The sequence below is a fragment of the Procambarus clarkii genome, chromosome 56, assembly GCF_040958095.1.
Source record: "Procambarus clarkii isolate CNS0578487 chromosome 56, FALCON_Pclarkii_2.0, whole genome shotgun sequence".
NCBI lineage: Eukaryota > Metazoa > Arthropoda > Malacostraca > Decapoda > Cambaridae > Procambarus > Procambarus clarkii.
Genome location: NC_091205.1, coordinates 15,469,444 through 15,483,309, shown reverse-complemented (window position 1 = coordinate 15,483,309; position 13,866 = coordinate 15,469,444). Strand labels below are relative to the sequence as shown.

General features: G+C 50.0%; 1 protein-coding gene across 1 annotated transcript in view; it reads right to left on the bottom strand.

The window, feature by feature from the left end:
• LOC138353172 (uncharacterized transmembrane protein DDB_G0289901-like) overlaps positions 1 to 2,675 on the bottom strand; it is an 18,335-nt gene extending 15,660 nt beyond the window's left edge. The window contains exons 1-3 of the mRNA XM_069306041.1: positions 2,578 to 2,675; positions 1,497 to 2,455; positions 121 to 1,453 (exon numbers count right to left, since the gene is read on the bottom strand). Coding sequence (XP_069162142.1) covers positions 121 to 1,453; positions 1,497 to 2,455; positions 2,578 to 2,675 — 2,390 coding nt within the window. The remainder of the gene's footprint in view (positions 1 to 120; positions 1,454 to 1,496; positions 2,456 to 2,577) is intronic.
• Positions 2,676 to 13,866: the final 11,191 nt, after the last annotated feature.

Sequence of the window (13,866 nt, the reverse complement as noted above, 5' to 3'; positions counted from 1 at the left end):
CAGCAGTGAGGCAAGAATGTTGTCAGCAGTGAGGCAGGAATGTCTGAACTAATGACAGGCAGCTGACCAACCGCAGGAATCAATAGAAGGTTTAATTTCAATCTAATATGCAGGACTTGCCTAGCCACCACGACACCACTATTGCTGCCACTATTGCTGCTGCCACTATTGCTGCTGCCACTATTGCTGCTGCCACTATTGCTGCTGCCACTATTGCTGCTGCCACTATTGCTGCTGCCACTATTGCTGCTGCCACTATTGCTGCTGCCACTATTGCTGCTGCCACTACTGCTGCTGCCACTATTGCTGCTGCCACTACTGCTGCTGCCACTATTGCTGCTGCCACTGTTGCTGCTGCCACTATTGCTGCTGCCACTATTGCTGCTGCCACTACTGCTGCTGCCACTATTGCTGCTGCCACTATTGCTGCTGCTGCCACTACTGCTGCTGCCACTATTGCTGCTGCCACTATTGCTGCTGTCACTATTGCTGCTGCCACTATTGCTGCTGCCACTATTGCTGCTGCCACTACTGCTGCTGCCACTATTGCTGCTGCCACTATTGCTGCTGCTGCCACTACTGCTGCTGCCACTATTGCTGCTGCTGCCACTACTGCTGCTGCCACTATTGCTGCTGCCACTACTGCTGCTGCCACTATTGCTGCTGCCACTATTGCTGCTGCCACTATTGCTGCTGCCACTATTGCTGCTGCCACTACTGCTGCTGCCACTATTGCTGCTGCCACTATTGCTGCTGCCACTATTGCTGCTGCCACTACTGCTGCCACTATTACTGCTGCTGCCACTACTGCTGCTGCCACTATTGCTGCTGCTGCCACTACTGCTGCTGCCACTATTGCTGCTGCTGCCACTACTGCTGCTGCTGCCACTATTGCTGCTGCTGCCACTACTGCTGCCACTATTGCTGCTGCTGCCACTACTGCTGCTGCTGCCACTATTGCTGCTGCTGCCACTACTGCTGCCACTATTGCTGCTGCTGCCACTACTGCTGCTGCCACTATTGCTGCTGCTGCCACTACTGCTGCTGCTGCCACTACTGCTGCTGCCACTATTGCTGCTGCTGCCACTACTGCTGCTGCCACTATTGCTGCCCCCACTGCTGCCACTATTGCTGCCCCCACTGCTGCCACTATTGCTGCCCCCACTGCTGCCACTATTGCTGCCCCCACTGCTGCCACTATTGCTGCTGCCACTATTGCTGCTGCCACTATTGCTGCCCCCACTGTTGCCACTATTGCTGCTGCCACTACTGCTGCCCCCACTGCTGCCACTATTGCTGCTGCCACTATTGCTGCCCCCACTGCTGCCACTATTGCTGCTGCCACTATTGCTGCTGCCACTATTGCTGCTGCCACTATTGCTGCCCCCACTGCTGCCACTATTGCTGCCCCCACTGCTGCCACTATTGCTGCCCCCCACTGCTGCCACTATTGCTGCCCCCACTGCTGCCACTGCTGCCACTATTGCTGCCCCCACTGCTGCCACTATTGCTGCCCCCACTGCTGCTGCCCCCACTGCTGCCACTATTGCTGCCCCCACTGCTGCCACTATTGCTGCCCCCACTGCTGCTGCCCCCACTGCTGCCACTATTGCTGCTGCCACTGCTGCTGCCCCCACTGCTGCCACTATTGCTGCCCCCACTGCTGCCACTATTGCTGCTGCCACTATTGCTGCCCCCACTGCTGCCACTATTGCTGCCCCCACTGCTGCCACTATTGCTGCCCCCACTGCTGCCACTATTGCTGCCCCCACTGCTGCCACTATTGCTGCCCCCACTGCTGCCACTATTGCTGCCCCCACTGCTGCCACTATTGCTGCCCCCACTGCTGCCACTATTGCTGCCCCCACTGCTGCTGCCCCCACTGCTGCCACTATTGCTGCCCCCACTGCTGCCACTATTGCTGCTGCCACTACTGCTGCCCCCACTGCTGCCACTATTGCTGCCCCCACTGCTGCCACTATTGCTGCTGCCACTATTGCTGCCCCCACTGCTGCCACTATTGCTGCCCCCACTGCTGCTGCCCCCACTGCTGCCACTATTGCTGCTGCCACTATTGCTGCTGCCACTATTGCTGCTGCCACTGCTGCCACTATTGCTGCCCCCACTGCTGCCACTATTGCTGCTGCCACTATTGCTGCCCCCACTGCTGCCACTATTGCTGCTGCCACTACTGCTGCCCCCACTGCTGCCACTGTTGCCACTATCGCTGCCACTGTTGCCACAATCGCTGCCACTATCGCTGCCACTGTTGCCACTATCGCTGCCACTATCGCTGCCACTATCGCTGCCACTGTCGCTGCCACTATTGCTGCCACTGTAGCTACCACTGTTGCTATCACCATTGCTACCAGTACTACTATCACTATTGCTACCACTACTACTATCACTATTGCTACCACTACTACTATCACTATTGCTACCACTACTACTATCACTATTGCTACCACTACTACTACCACTATTGCTACCACTACTACTATCACTATTGCTACCACTACTACTACCACTATTGCTACCACCACTACTACCACCATTGCTGCCACTATTGCCACCAACTTGTCGGAAGCTTCACTACGTGTGTGGTCACTCCACCATTCAGAGTGTTTACCAGGAGCTGCGTCGTTATGACCAGACTCCTTACCACAGGACCACATGTTAATGGTGAGGTAGTTCCCATAACACTCCTTGCCACACCCCTCCCCACGGGCCACACCCCCCTCCCCACACCCCCTCCCCACGCGCCACACCCCCTCCCCACGCCCCACACCCCCTCCCCACGCGCCACACCCCCTCCCCACGCCCCACACCACCTCCCCACGCCCCACACCCCCTCCCCACGCGCCACACCACCTCCCCACGCCCCACACCCCCTCCCCACGCCCCACACCCCCTCCCCACGCCCCACACCACCTCCCCACGCCCCACACCACCTCCCCACGCCCCACACCCCCTCCCCACGCGCCACACCCACTCCCCACGCCCCACACCCCCGCAGGTTGAGACCGAGGCACCCGCACCAGCTCCTGGAGCGCTAAATTACTCACCTTAATTATGCTTTAGCCTAGTCCCTGGACGTTCCACGCAACGAACGGAACAAGACAATGAAGGAATAATAATTTTCTTGTAACGCGCTACAGCACGAAGGGTTTTGTGCAAGTTGGTATATTTCACGGCAAGATAATCTAATTACAAAATACAGAGCTTTAAATGATGCATGAAACGTTGAATATTTTATAGGTGTAAAAAAGGATGCGAATATTTAAATGAAAATTTAAATGTCGGGATAATTTGTTCTCGAAAATTACGCAATATTGAAAAATAATACATAATATTGGGTTATGTGCATATATATGGTACACAATATGTATCAAAACAACAAAAGACCACACTGTACGTATATGCACACACACACACACACACACACACACACACACACACACACACACACACACACACACACACACACACACACACACACACACACACACACACACAAACACACTTAATGAAACAGACAGAGAGAAAGATCTAGGAGTTGATATCTCACCAAACCTGTCTCCTGAAGCCCACATAAAGAGAATAACGTCTGCGGCATATGCGAGGCTGGCTAACATCAGAACGGCGTTCAGGAACCTGTGTAAGGAATCATTCAGAATCTTGTACACCACATATGTAAGACCAATCCTGGAGTATGCGGCCCCAGCATGGAGCCCGTACCTTGTCAAGCACAAGACGAAGCTGGAAAAAGTCCAAAGGTATGCTACTAGACTAGTCCCAGAACTAAGAGGCATGAGTTATGAGGAAAGGCTGCGGGAAATGCACCTCACGACACTGGAAGACAGAAGAGTAAGGGGGGACATGATCACAACCTACAAAATCCTCAGGGGAATCGACCGGGTAAACAAGGACGAACTTTTCAACACTGGTGGGACGCGAACAAGGGGACACAGGTGGAAGCTGAGTACCCAAATGAGCCACAGAGACGTTAGAAAGAACTTTTTCAGTGTCAGAGTAGTTAGCAAATGGAATGCATTAGGAAGTGATGTGGTGGAGGCTGACTCCATTCACAGTTTCAAATGTAGATATGATAGAGCCCAATAGGCTCAGGAATCTGTACACCAGTTGATTGACGGTTGAGAGGCGGGACCAAAGAGCCAGAGCTCAACCCCCGCAAGCACAATTAGGTGAGTACAATTAGGTGAGTACACACACACACACACACACATATATATATAGGTAGGAGAAGATAATATTAGTGTTCAGTGAGAAACTACAAGGTCTCCACTGAATACTTTTTATTTTCTTCTCCGAGGCTATGGGTCCCCACATTGGCACCAGAGGTGGTACCCTCACAAACTATATATATATATATATATATATATATATATATATATATATATATATATATATATATATATTTGTAATAGAATGTCTGTGTCCCAAAGCAGGATGCAAGACACTCAAGGCTAGAATCAACCAACTTTGCACCCTGATTCCTGTGGGGCACGTGCCCAACATGATCGGGTCGGGGTTGACCTAAGTGAAACAAGTGTCACTTGAAACCCCACGATAATTATTAGAATATCATAATAACTGAACTTAGGGATTATTATTTCTCTTTATTTATGTTTTTCTTTGTATAATATAAAACAATATTCACATATTCACAAAATTAAAGAGACTGAGACTGGAAGAGGCTGAGGGCTCCCAGGTGGTGGGTAACCAGCTGGTGGGTGAGTTTGGTTAGAAGGGAATGGGAGGGGGTTATCCTGAGAGGTTATCTTGAGATGATTTCGGGGCTTTTTAGTGTCCCCGCGGCCCGGTCTTCGACCAGGCCTCCACCCCCAGGAAGCAGCCCGTGACAGCTGACTAACTCCCGAGTACCTATTTACTGCTAGGTAACAGGGTTGCAGGGATAGGAAGGATTACCTTGGAGTCAATCCTTAACTGCTCGCCTCTGTTCCCTCAGCAGTAATTGGGTGTCTGGCTGTTCACAGACCAACGGGTCGTGTATCAGGGTGAAAACTAAGTAAGGTTTACCATGAGGTATGGGAAGGATAAACTGGCAACTTGGTAACAGGAGTCACATGGTAAGTAAGGTTTACCATGAGGTATGGGAAGGATAAACTGGCAACTTGGTAACAGGAGTCACATGGTAAGTAAGGTTTACCATGAGGTATGGGAAGGATAAACTGGCAACTTGGTAACAGGAGTCACATGGTAAGTAAGGTTTACCATGAGGTATGGGAAGGATAAACTGGCAACTTGGTAACACGAGTCACATGGTAAGTAAGGTTTACCATGAGGTATGGGAAGGATAAACTGGCAACTTGGTAACACGAGTCACATGGTAAGTAAGGTTTACCATGAGGTATGGGAAGGATAAACTGGCAACTTGGTAACACGAGTCACATGGTAAGTAAGGTTTACCATGAGGTATGGGAAGGATAAACTGGCAACTTGGTAACACGAGTCACATGGTAAGTAAGGTTTACCATGAGGTATGGGAAGGATAAACTGGCAACTTGGTAACACGAGTCACATGGTAAGTAAGGTTTACCATGAGGTATGGGAAGGATAAACTGGCAACTTGGTAACAGGAATCACATGGCATTTGTTCCTGTACTCACCTGTGTAAAAAAAAAAAGTAATTAGAGGGAAGTAGAACTTACCTCAATATTACTTTGTGAAATTGAGGTAAATTTAAAAATAGTATTTCCTGCCTCATTAATTATTAATACTGGTGGAGAGTTTTATACTTCAGTGTACCGTAAACCTTAATTATTAATACTGGTGGAGAGTTTTATACTTCAGTGTACCGTAAACCTTAATTATTAATACTGGTGGAGAGTTTTATACTTCAGTGTACCGTAAACCTTAATTATTAATACTGGTGGAGAGTTTTATACTTCAGTGTACCGTAAACCTTAATTATTAATACTGGTGGAGAGTTTTATACTTCAGTGTACCGTAAACCTACATTCACTGGATTAGGTTTACATTATCTAGGGTTTTCCTGAACTATTTAAGATGAATACAATTAGAACTTTGTTAAACAGAACTTTCAATCTTTGTTTTGATAATTATTTTCTGCTGCAAGAAAATAATTTCTTGCAAGAGTTATTTAATCATATGTTTTTTTTCCGAGCAAAGTATTTTATAGAATTTTCAGGAAATTCTTTAATACAAAACTTTTACTTGTTAAAATTCCCACAGTCCCTAAAGATATTCTTTATCTTTTACCTAAAGATATACGTTATCTTTAGGTAAATCTCAAATTTATTTATTTGGGCACAGTTAACTATCATATTAGAAAAAATATTCGTAATATTTTTAGACATTCCTGTCCGCAAACTAACTGTAAGTTTGTGTTTACCACTAACCATACTATTGCCAGCTATATAGAACAGTTGCCCTTTAACCTCAGATATGGTGTTGTTTGTCCTTCTAAATGTTAGAAATGTAACATTGGATCCCCGGGGGAAGACCTCAGGAAACCTTCACCACCGTAGCTGGTTATCTTGAGATGATTTCGGGGCTTTAGTGTCCCCGCGGCCCGGTGAGGACCAGGCCTCTACCCCCCCACCCCCCCCCCCCCCCCCCCCCCCCCCCCCCCCCACCCCCAAGAAAGCAGCCCGTAGCAGCTGTCTAACTCCCAGGTACCTATTTACTGCTAGGTAACGGGCATTAGGGTGAAAGAAACATTTTGCCCATTTGTCTCCGCCTCCACCGGGGATCGAACCCGGAACCTCGGAACCACATGGTGGGCGTCTCTTACCACAGAGGTTGGCACCTTGGCACGCTGGGTGCTCTAGCTGCTGCTGCTGCTGCAGGAGAGACCGCTCCACACACCGCCCTCTCACTTACACAGATCTCAATCTTCTGATTTCCATTTGTCTTCGACTAAGTCTCAACGACTTGGAATGTATGTCGATCACGAAAACGAGACCCGAGTTAAACAACTTTGAGTCTTGAGCTCAACTGCTTACACGCTAATTTTCGTCTTCTCCAAGTTAATTGTTAAATCGTTTCATGTTTTATTGCTTATATAATTGTCTTTTTACTTTGTATATATTTCTCAGGCTGACCTCATCAACAAAGGTCAAATGTTTGTTAATCCAGCTGCCAAACCCTATGTTTACGATTGAAAAACTCTTAGCGCACAACCCAGCAACCCGTCCTCAGGCTAGACTCGTTAAAGCACCGGCCATCCCTCAAGATCCATTATCAATTTTAAGTTAAAATTGATGTCTTGGGGAAAGGGGGGGGGGGGGGGAAACGGCCGCAGCTTTAACGAGCCTGGTTTGAGGACGGGTTGACGGACACGGACCTCTTTATTTACGTTTAACTGTCTTAGTGTTTTTATGGACAATTGACTTATATAATATTTGAACTTTTCCTTTACAACTTTGAATTAATATTGTTGAGTAACTGTGGTTGTAGGATTTAAATAAATTTTCGACGAACGGGAAATGAGTCAGTGGTATACTTTAGTTGGAAAGGTTGTAGAACCTAACTCCGAGTCAGCAGACGAACGACAGTTACATAAGTCTGGAGCCAAGAGCTTAATCCTGGCAACAATTACTATGTAAGAACAAGTGTGTGTGTAAGAAGGGAACATAGACGGAGCCCTTCAGGTTGGTGGAGGGCTGAGTAAGACTCCTGAGGGCTGAGTAAGACTCCTGAGGGCTGAGCAAGACTCCTGTGGGCTGAGTAAGACTCCTGAGGGCTGAGCAAGACTCCTGAGGGCTGAGTAAGACTCCTGAGGGCTGAGTAAGACTCCTGAGGGCTGAGTAAGACTCCTGAGGGCTGAGCAAGACTCCTGTGGGCTGAGTAAGACTCCTGAGGGCTGAGCAAGACTCCTGAGGGCTGAGTAAGACTCCTGAGGGCTGAGTAAGACTCCTGAGGGCTGAGCAAGACTCCTGAGGGCTGAGTAAGACTCCTGAGGGCTGAGCAAGACTCCTGAGGGCTGAGCAAGACTCCTGAGGGCACCAGAGGCAGCACTCACCGAGGCCCAACTGCCCATAAAGTCATTTGAGTCAATACTTACTCGGTGAGGAGGCTGCCATTCCCTCTTACACCGGCTTCATTGTCCTCTCACGAACCCATTTGTCCTCGCCTGACACACTAGCTTGTTCTCCACTGACAGCTTCGCTTGTCCTCGCCTGACACACTAGCTTGTTCTCCACTGACAGCTTCGCTTGTCCTCGCCTGACACACTAGCTTGTTCTCCACTGACAGCTTCGCTTGTCCTCGCCTGACACACTAGCTTGTTCTCCACTGACAGCTTCGCTTGTCCTCGCCTGACACACTAGCTTGTTCTCCACTGACAGCTTCGCTTGTCCTCGCCTGACACACTAGCTTGTTCTCCGCTGACAGCTTCACTTGTCCTCGTCTGACACACTAGCTTGTTCTCGCTGTACCAGCGACGGTCTCGATTCTTGCAGGCCGGTGTTCAATCCCCGAGAGTCCGAGGGGGTTGGGTAACCGTTCCTTCTCTCCGTCCTCATATCCTAGACTAAAATGTTACTCTCATAAATTATCTTGATGCCATATATATAAATTTGGGAGCCCAGGGAGTCTTAAGGTAAATCCACGACGTCTCATTATCCAGACTTGTTGATCGGCGCCTCTTATAATTATGTGAAGAAGAACCAAACTCGTATGAAAGTGACAATACTAGGCTCCGTCCTGGATCCCCCTTATCAGGTCTCGGACCTTTAATCAGGTCTCGGACCTTTATCAGGTCCCGGATCTTATGTGCTCGACCTATATCAAATCCTCGCACCTTATCAAGTCCTCAACCTATATCAAGTCCAGGACCTATATCAAGTCCAGGACCTATATCACGTCTCAGACCTTTATCATGTCCAGGACCTATATCAAGTCCAGGACCTATATCAAGTCTCAGACCTTTATCAAGTCCAGGACCTATATCAAGTCTCAGACCTTTATCAAGTCCAGGACCTATATCAAGTCTGACCTTTATCAAGTCCAGGACCTATATCAAGTCTCAGACCTTTATCAAGTCCATGACCTATATCAAGTCGATGACTGTAATATCTTCATTGCTCAAACAATTATGAATTAGCGATAAGACCTACCATTAATGTATAATGACTTACTGTAAATATATAGCTCTTGAAATAGAACGTTCTCTGTAACTAGCTGACATGTAACTATAAAGTGTGAAGGATAGATGGAATTGTTTATGTAATAATCTAAGATGAGGTCTGATAAAGACCTTTTGTGCCCTCTGTAATGCTTTTGCGCTACCGCTCACAGGATGAGTATGGGGTGCACAATAAACTAGCCGCCTCCGGTGGCAACAATCAAAATCCTAGACCCTTACGACGTCTTAAACCTTTAGTAAGTCCTTGTCACGATTTGATAAGATTTCAGACCTGACCAAAACTTTCGTGTCACATGCAGGCGATGAGTCACAATAACGTGGCTGAAGAATGTTGACCAGATCACACACTAGAAGGTGAAGGGACGACGACGTTTCGGTCCGTCCTGGACCATTCTCAAGTTCATTCTCCATTCTTAGGACCATTCTCAATCGACTTGAGAATGGTCCAGGACGGACCGAAACGTCGTCGTCCCTTCACCTTCTAGTGTGTGGTCTGGTCAACACTTTTGTGTCACTTTCCTCTGTGTGGGTTGACACATTTATATTTGTAATATACACTTTTGCCAGGTTGGGCCACTATGTTGGGCACCATGACCAACCATTGTGTGGTGGGGACGGAGTCTGCCCTCCACACTATGTTGGGCACCATGACCAACCATTGTGTGGTGGGGCCGTGGCAGCCCTCCACACTATGTTAGACACCATGACCAGCCATAGTGTGGTGGGGCCGTGGCAGCCCTCCACACTATGTTAGACACCATGACCAGCCATAGTGTGGTGGGGCCGTGGCAGCCCTCCACACTATGTTAGACACCATGACCAGCCATAGTGTGGTGGGGCCGTGGCAGCCCTCCACACTATGTTAGACACCATGACCAGCCATAGTGTGGTGGGGCCGTGGAAGCCCTCCACACTATGTTAGACACCATGACCAGCCATAGTGTGGTGGGGCCGTGGCAGCCCTCCACACTATGTTAGACACCATGACCAGCCATAGTGTGGTGGGGCCGTGGCAGCCCTCCACACTATGTTGGGCACCATGACCAGCCATAGTGTGGTGGGGCCGTGGCAGCCCTCCACACTATGCCCCGTCTGATCACTGCTACACTTTCTTAAAATTCTTCCGAGTGTGCGGGCAAGGATGTATTATTACTGAGCTCGTACCGGAGTTTCGTTACATATTCACGGTCTTTCCAGGTGTGTTCCAGAGCCGACGTTCCCACACCCCCCACACCTGCCTCCTGGTGCACCATGTTAGTCTCCACTCCACACCTGCCTCCTGGTGTACCATGTTAGTCTCCACCCCACACCTGCCTCCTGGTGTTCCATGTTAGTCTCCACTCCACACCTGCCTCCTGGCGTACCATGTTAAGTCTCCACCACACACCTGCCTCCTGGTGTACCATTAGTCCCCACCCCACACCTGCCTTCTGTTGTACAAAAATCAGCATGAAAATTACCTCTGCTGAAGACATTGAAAAACTACAAGCAGATGTCAACAAAGTTTTTGATTGGGCAGCAGAAAATAACATGATGTTTAACAGTGATAAATTTCAGGTACTCAGGTACGGCAAAAATGAGGATCTGAAACATAATACAGGGTACAAAACACAATCGAATCTTCCCATAGTAGGAAAACAGCATGTCAAGGATTTGGGAATAATGATGTCCGACGATCTAACGTTTAGGGAGCATAACCAAGCAAATATCGCGTCAGCCAGAAAAATGATCGGATGGATTACGAGAACTTTCAAATCCAGGGATCCCATCACAATGGTTGTACTCTTCAAGTCACTTGTGCTGTCCCGTCTCGAGTACTGCTCAGTACTCACTTCCCCCTTCAGAGCAGGAGAGATTGCTGAAATAGAGGGAATACAGAGAACATATACGGCACGCATAGACGAGATAAAACACCTAAATTATTGGGATCGTCTCAAAGCTCTCCAAATGTACTCTCTAGAAAGGAGACGAGAGAGATACCAAATAATATACACCTGGAAAATACTGGAGGGTCAGGTCCCAAATCTACACAGTAAAATAACAACGTACTGGAGTGAACGATATGGAAGAAAATGCAAGATTGAACCTGTGAAGAGCAGAGGTGTCATAGGCACAATCAGAGAGCACTGTATAAACATCAGGGGTCCGCGGTTGTTCAACGTCCTCCCAGCGAGCATAAGAAATATTGCCGGAACAACCGTGGACATCTTCAAGAGAAAACTGGACGGTTTTCTAAGAGAAGTTCCGGATCAGCCGGGCTGTGGTGGGTACGTGGCCCTGCGGGCCGCTCCAAGCAACAGCCTGGTGGACCAAACTCTCACAAGTCGAGCCTGGCCTCGGGCCGGGCTTGGGGAGTAGAAGAACTCCCAGAACCCCATCAACCAGGTATCAACCAGGTACCATGTTAGCGTCCCTACCCCACACCTGCCTCCTGGTGTACCATGTTAGCGTCCCCACCCCACACCTGCCTCCTGGTGTGCCATGCTAGGGACTGTGCAAGGCGGTGGTCCTCACCTAGCGGTAATCATCGGTGGGGCTTAGCCACGGAGCCAAGACTGCGATGTCCTTAGTCTGGGGGGGGAGGGGGGCAGGTGTGGGCTTGAGTGTAGACCATGTGTGTGGTACACCACCCAGCTCTTCTTCCCATCCGACTAGCGGGTGTGGCTTACTCTCTCACACCCCAGCCACACCCTGTCACACCCCAGCTACACCCCAGTCACACCCTGTCACACCACCAGCCTCACCCTGCCACACCCCAGCTACACCCCTGTCACACCCTGTCACACCCCAGCCATACCCTGTCACACCCCAGCCATACCCTGTCACACCCCAACCATACCCTGTCACACCCCAGCCACACCCTGTCACACCCCAGCCACACCCTGTCACACCCTGCCACACCCTGTCACACCCCAGCCACACCCTGTCACACCCTGCCACACCCTGTCACACCCCAGCCACACCCTGTCACACCCTGCTACACCCCAGCCACACCCTGTCACACCCCAGCCACACCCTGTCACACCCTGCTACACCCCAGCCACACCCTGTCACACCCTGCTACACCCCAGCCACACCCTGCCACACCCTGCTACACCCTGTCACACCCCAGCCACACCCTGTCACACCCTGCCACACCCTGTCACACCCTGTCACACCCCAGCCATACCCTGTCACACCCCAGCCACACCCTGTCACACCCCAGCCACACCCTGTCACACCCTGCCACACCCTGTCACACCCCAGCCACACCCTGTCACACCCTGCCACACCCTGTCACACCCTGTCACACCCCAGCCACACCCTGTCACACCCTGCTACACCCTGTCACACCCTGTCACACCCTGCTACACCCCAGCCACACCCTGTCACACCCTGCTACACCCCAGCCACACCCTGCCACACCCTGTCACACCCTGTCACACCCCAGCCACACCCTGCTACACCCCAGCCACACCCTGTCACACCCTGTCACACCCCAGCCACACCCTGTCACACCCTGCTACGCCCCAGCCACACCCTGTCACACCCTGTCACACCCCAGCCACACCCTGTCACACCCTGCTACACCCCAGCCACACCCTGTCACACCCTGTCACACCCTGCTACACCCCAGCCACACCCTGTCACACCCTGCTACACCCCAGCCACACCCTGCCACACCCCTGCCACACTGAACACGTTCTCGGCTGTTTTCTCTGGAGGGTGTAACATTTAGTATGATAATAAGAACATTTAGTTTCACATTGTCGGGTGGACGGGGACGGCTGTTAGGCCTATCATGGTCTCTTAGGCCTAGGTCAACGACCCACCTTCCCCTAGCATGCAACCCACAACAGTCACCTAACTCACGGGGGGACCTATTTACCGGTAGGTGAACAGGAGTATTAGGTGTGAGGAAACGTGCTGAAATTTTTGTACCCGACTTCTCTGGAATCGAACTTGGGGTCACTCAGTTGTGAGTCGACTGCGCTGTCCACTACGATATAGAAGTACATGAGCTCAAGCATCTACACACTCAGTATTGTAGTCCTTCAGACGATGAGTGAGACAGTCTGGGGCCTGGTAGCCTGGTGGATAGCGCGCAGGACTCGTAATTCTGTGGCGCGGGTTCGGTTACAGCACCAGACAGAAACAAAAGGGCAAAGTTTCTTTCACCCTGAATGCCCCTGTTACCTAGCAGTAAAGGGGTACCTGGGAGTTAGTCAGCTGTCACGAGCTGTTTCCGAGCTGCTTCCTGGGGTGTGTGTGTGTGGTGTGGAAAAATAAGTAGTTAGTAAACAGTTGATTGACAGTTGAGAGGCGGGCCGAAAGAGCAAAGCTCAACCCCCGCAAACACAACTAGGTGAATACAGTAAAATATTCCTTCAGACGATGAGTGAGACAGTTAACTATTCCTTCAGACGATAAATGAGACACACACACACACACACAGTAATATAGTCCCCTCAGACGATGATGATACTACCAGCCTCAACAACTGCAGCAGGGTTACTCTAGCAGGTCAGTGCCCGCGGCACCAAATGTAAAGCATCATGGAGTGTCTCTCAAAATAATAAATAGAGTGAGTGAGGCGAGGGAGGCGACACACACACACACACACACACACACACTCACAAACACACACACACACACACACACACACACACACACACATACACACACACACACACACACACACACACACACACACACACACACACACACACACA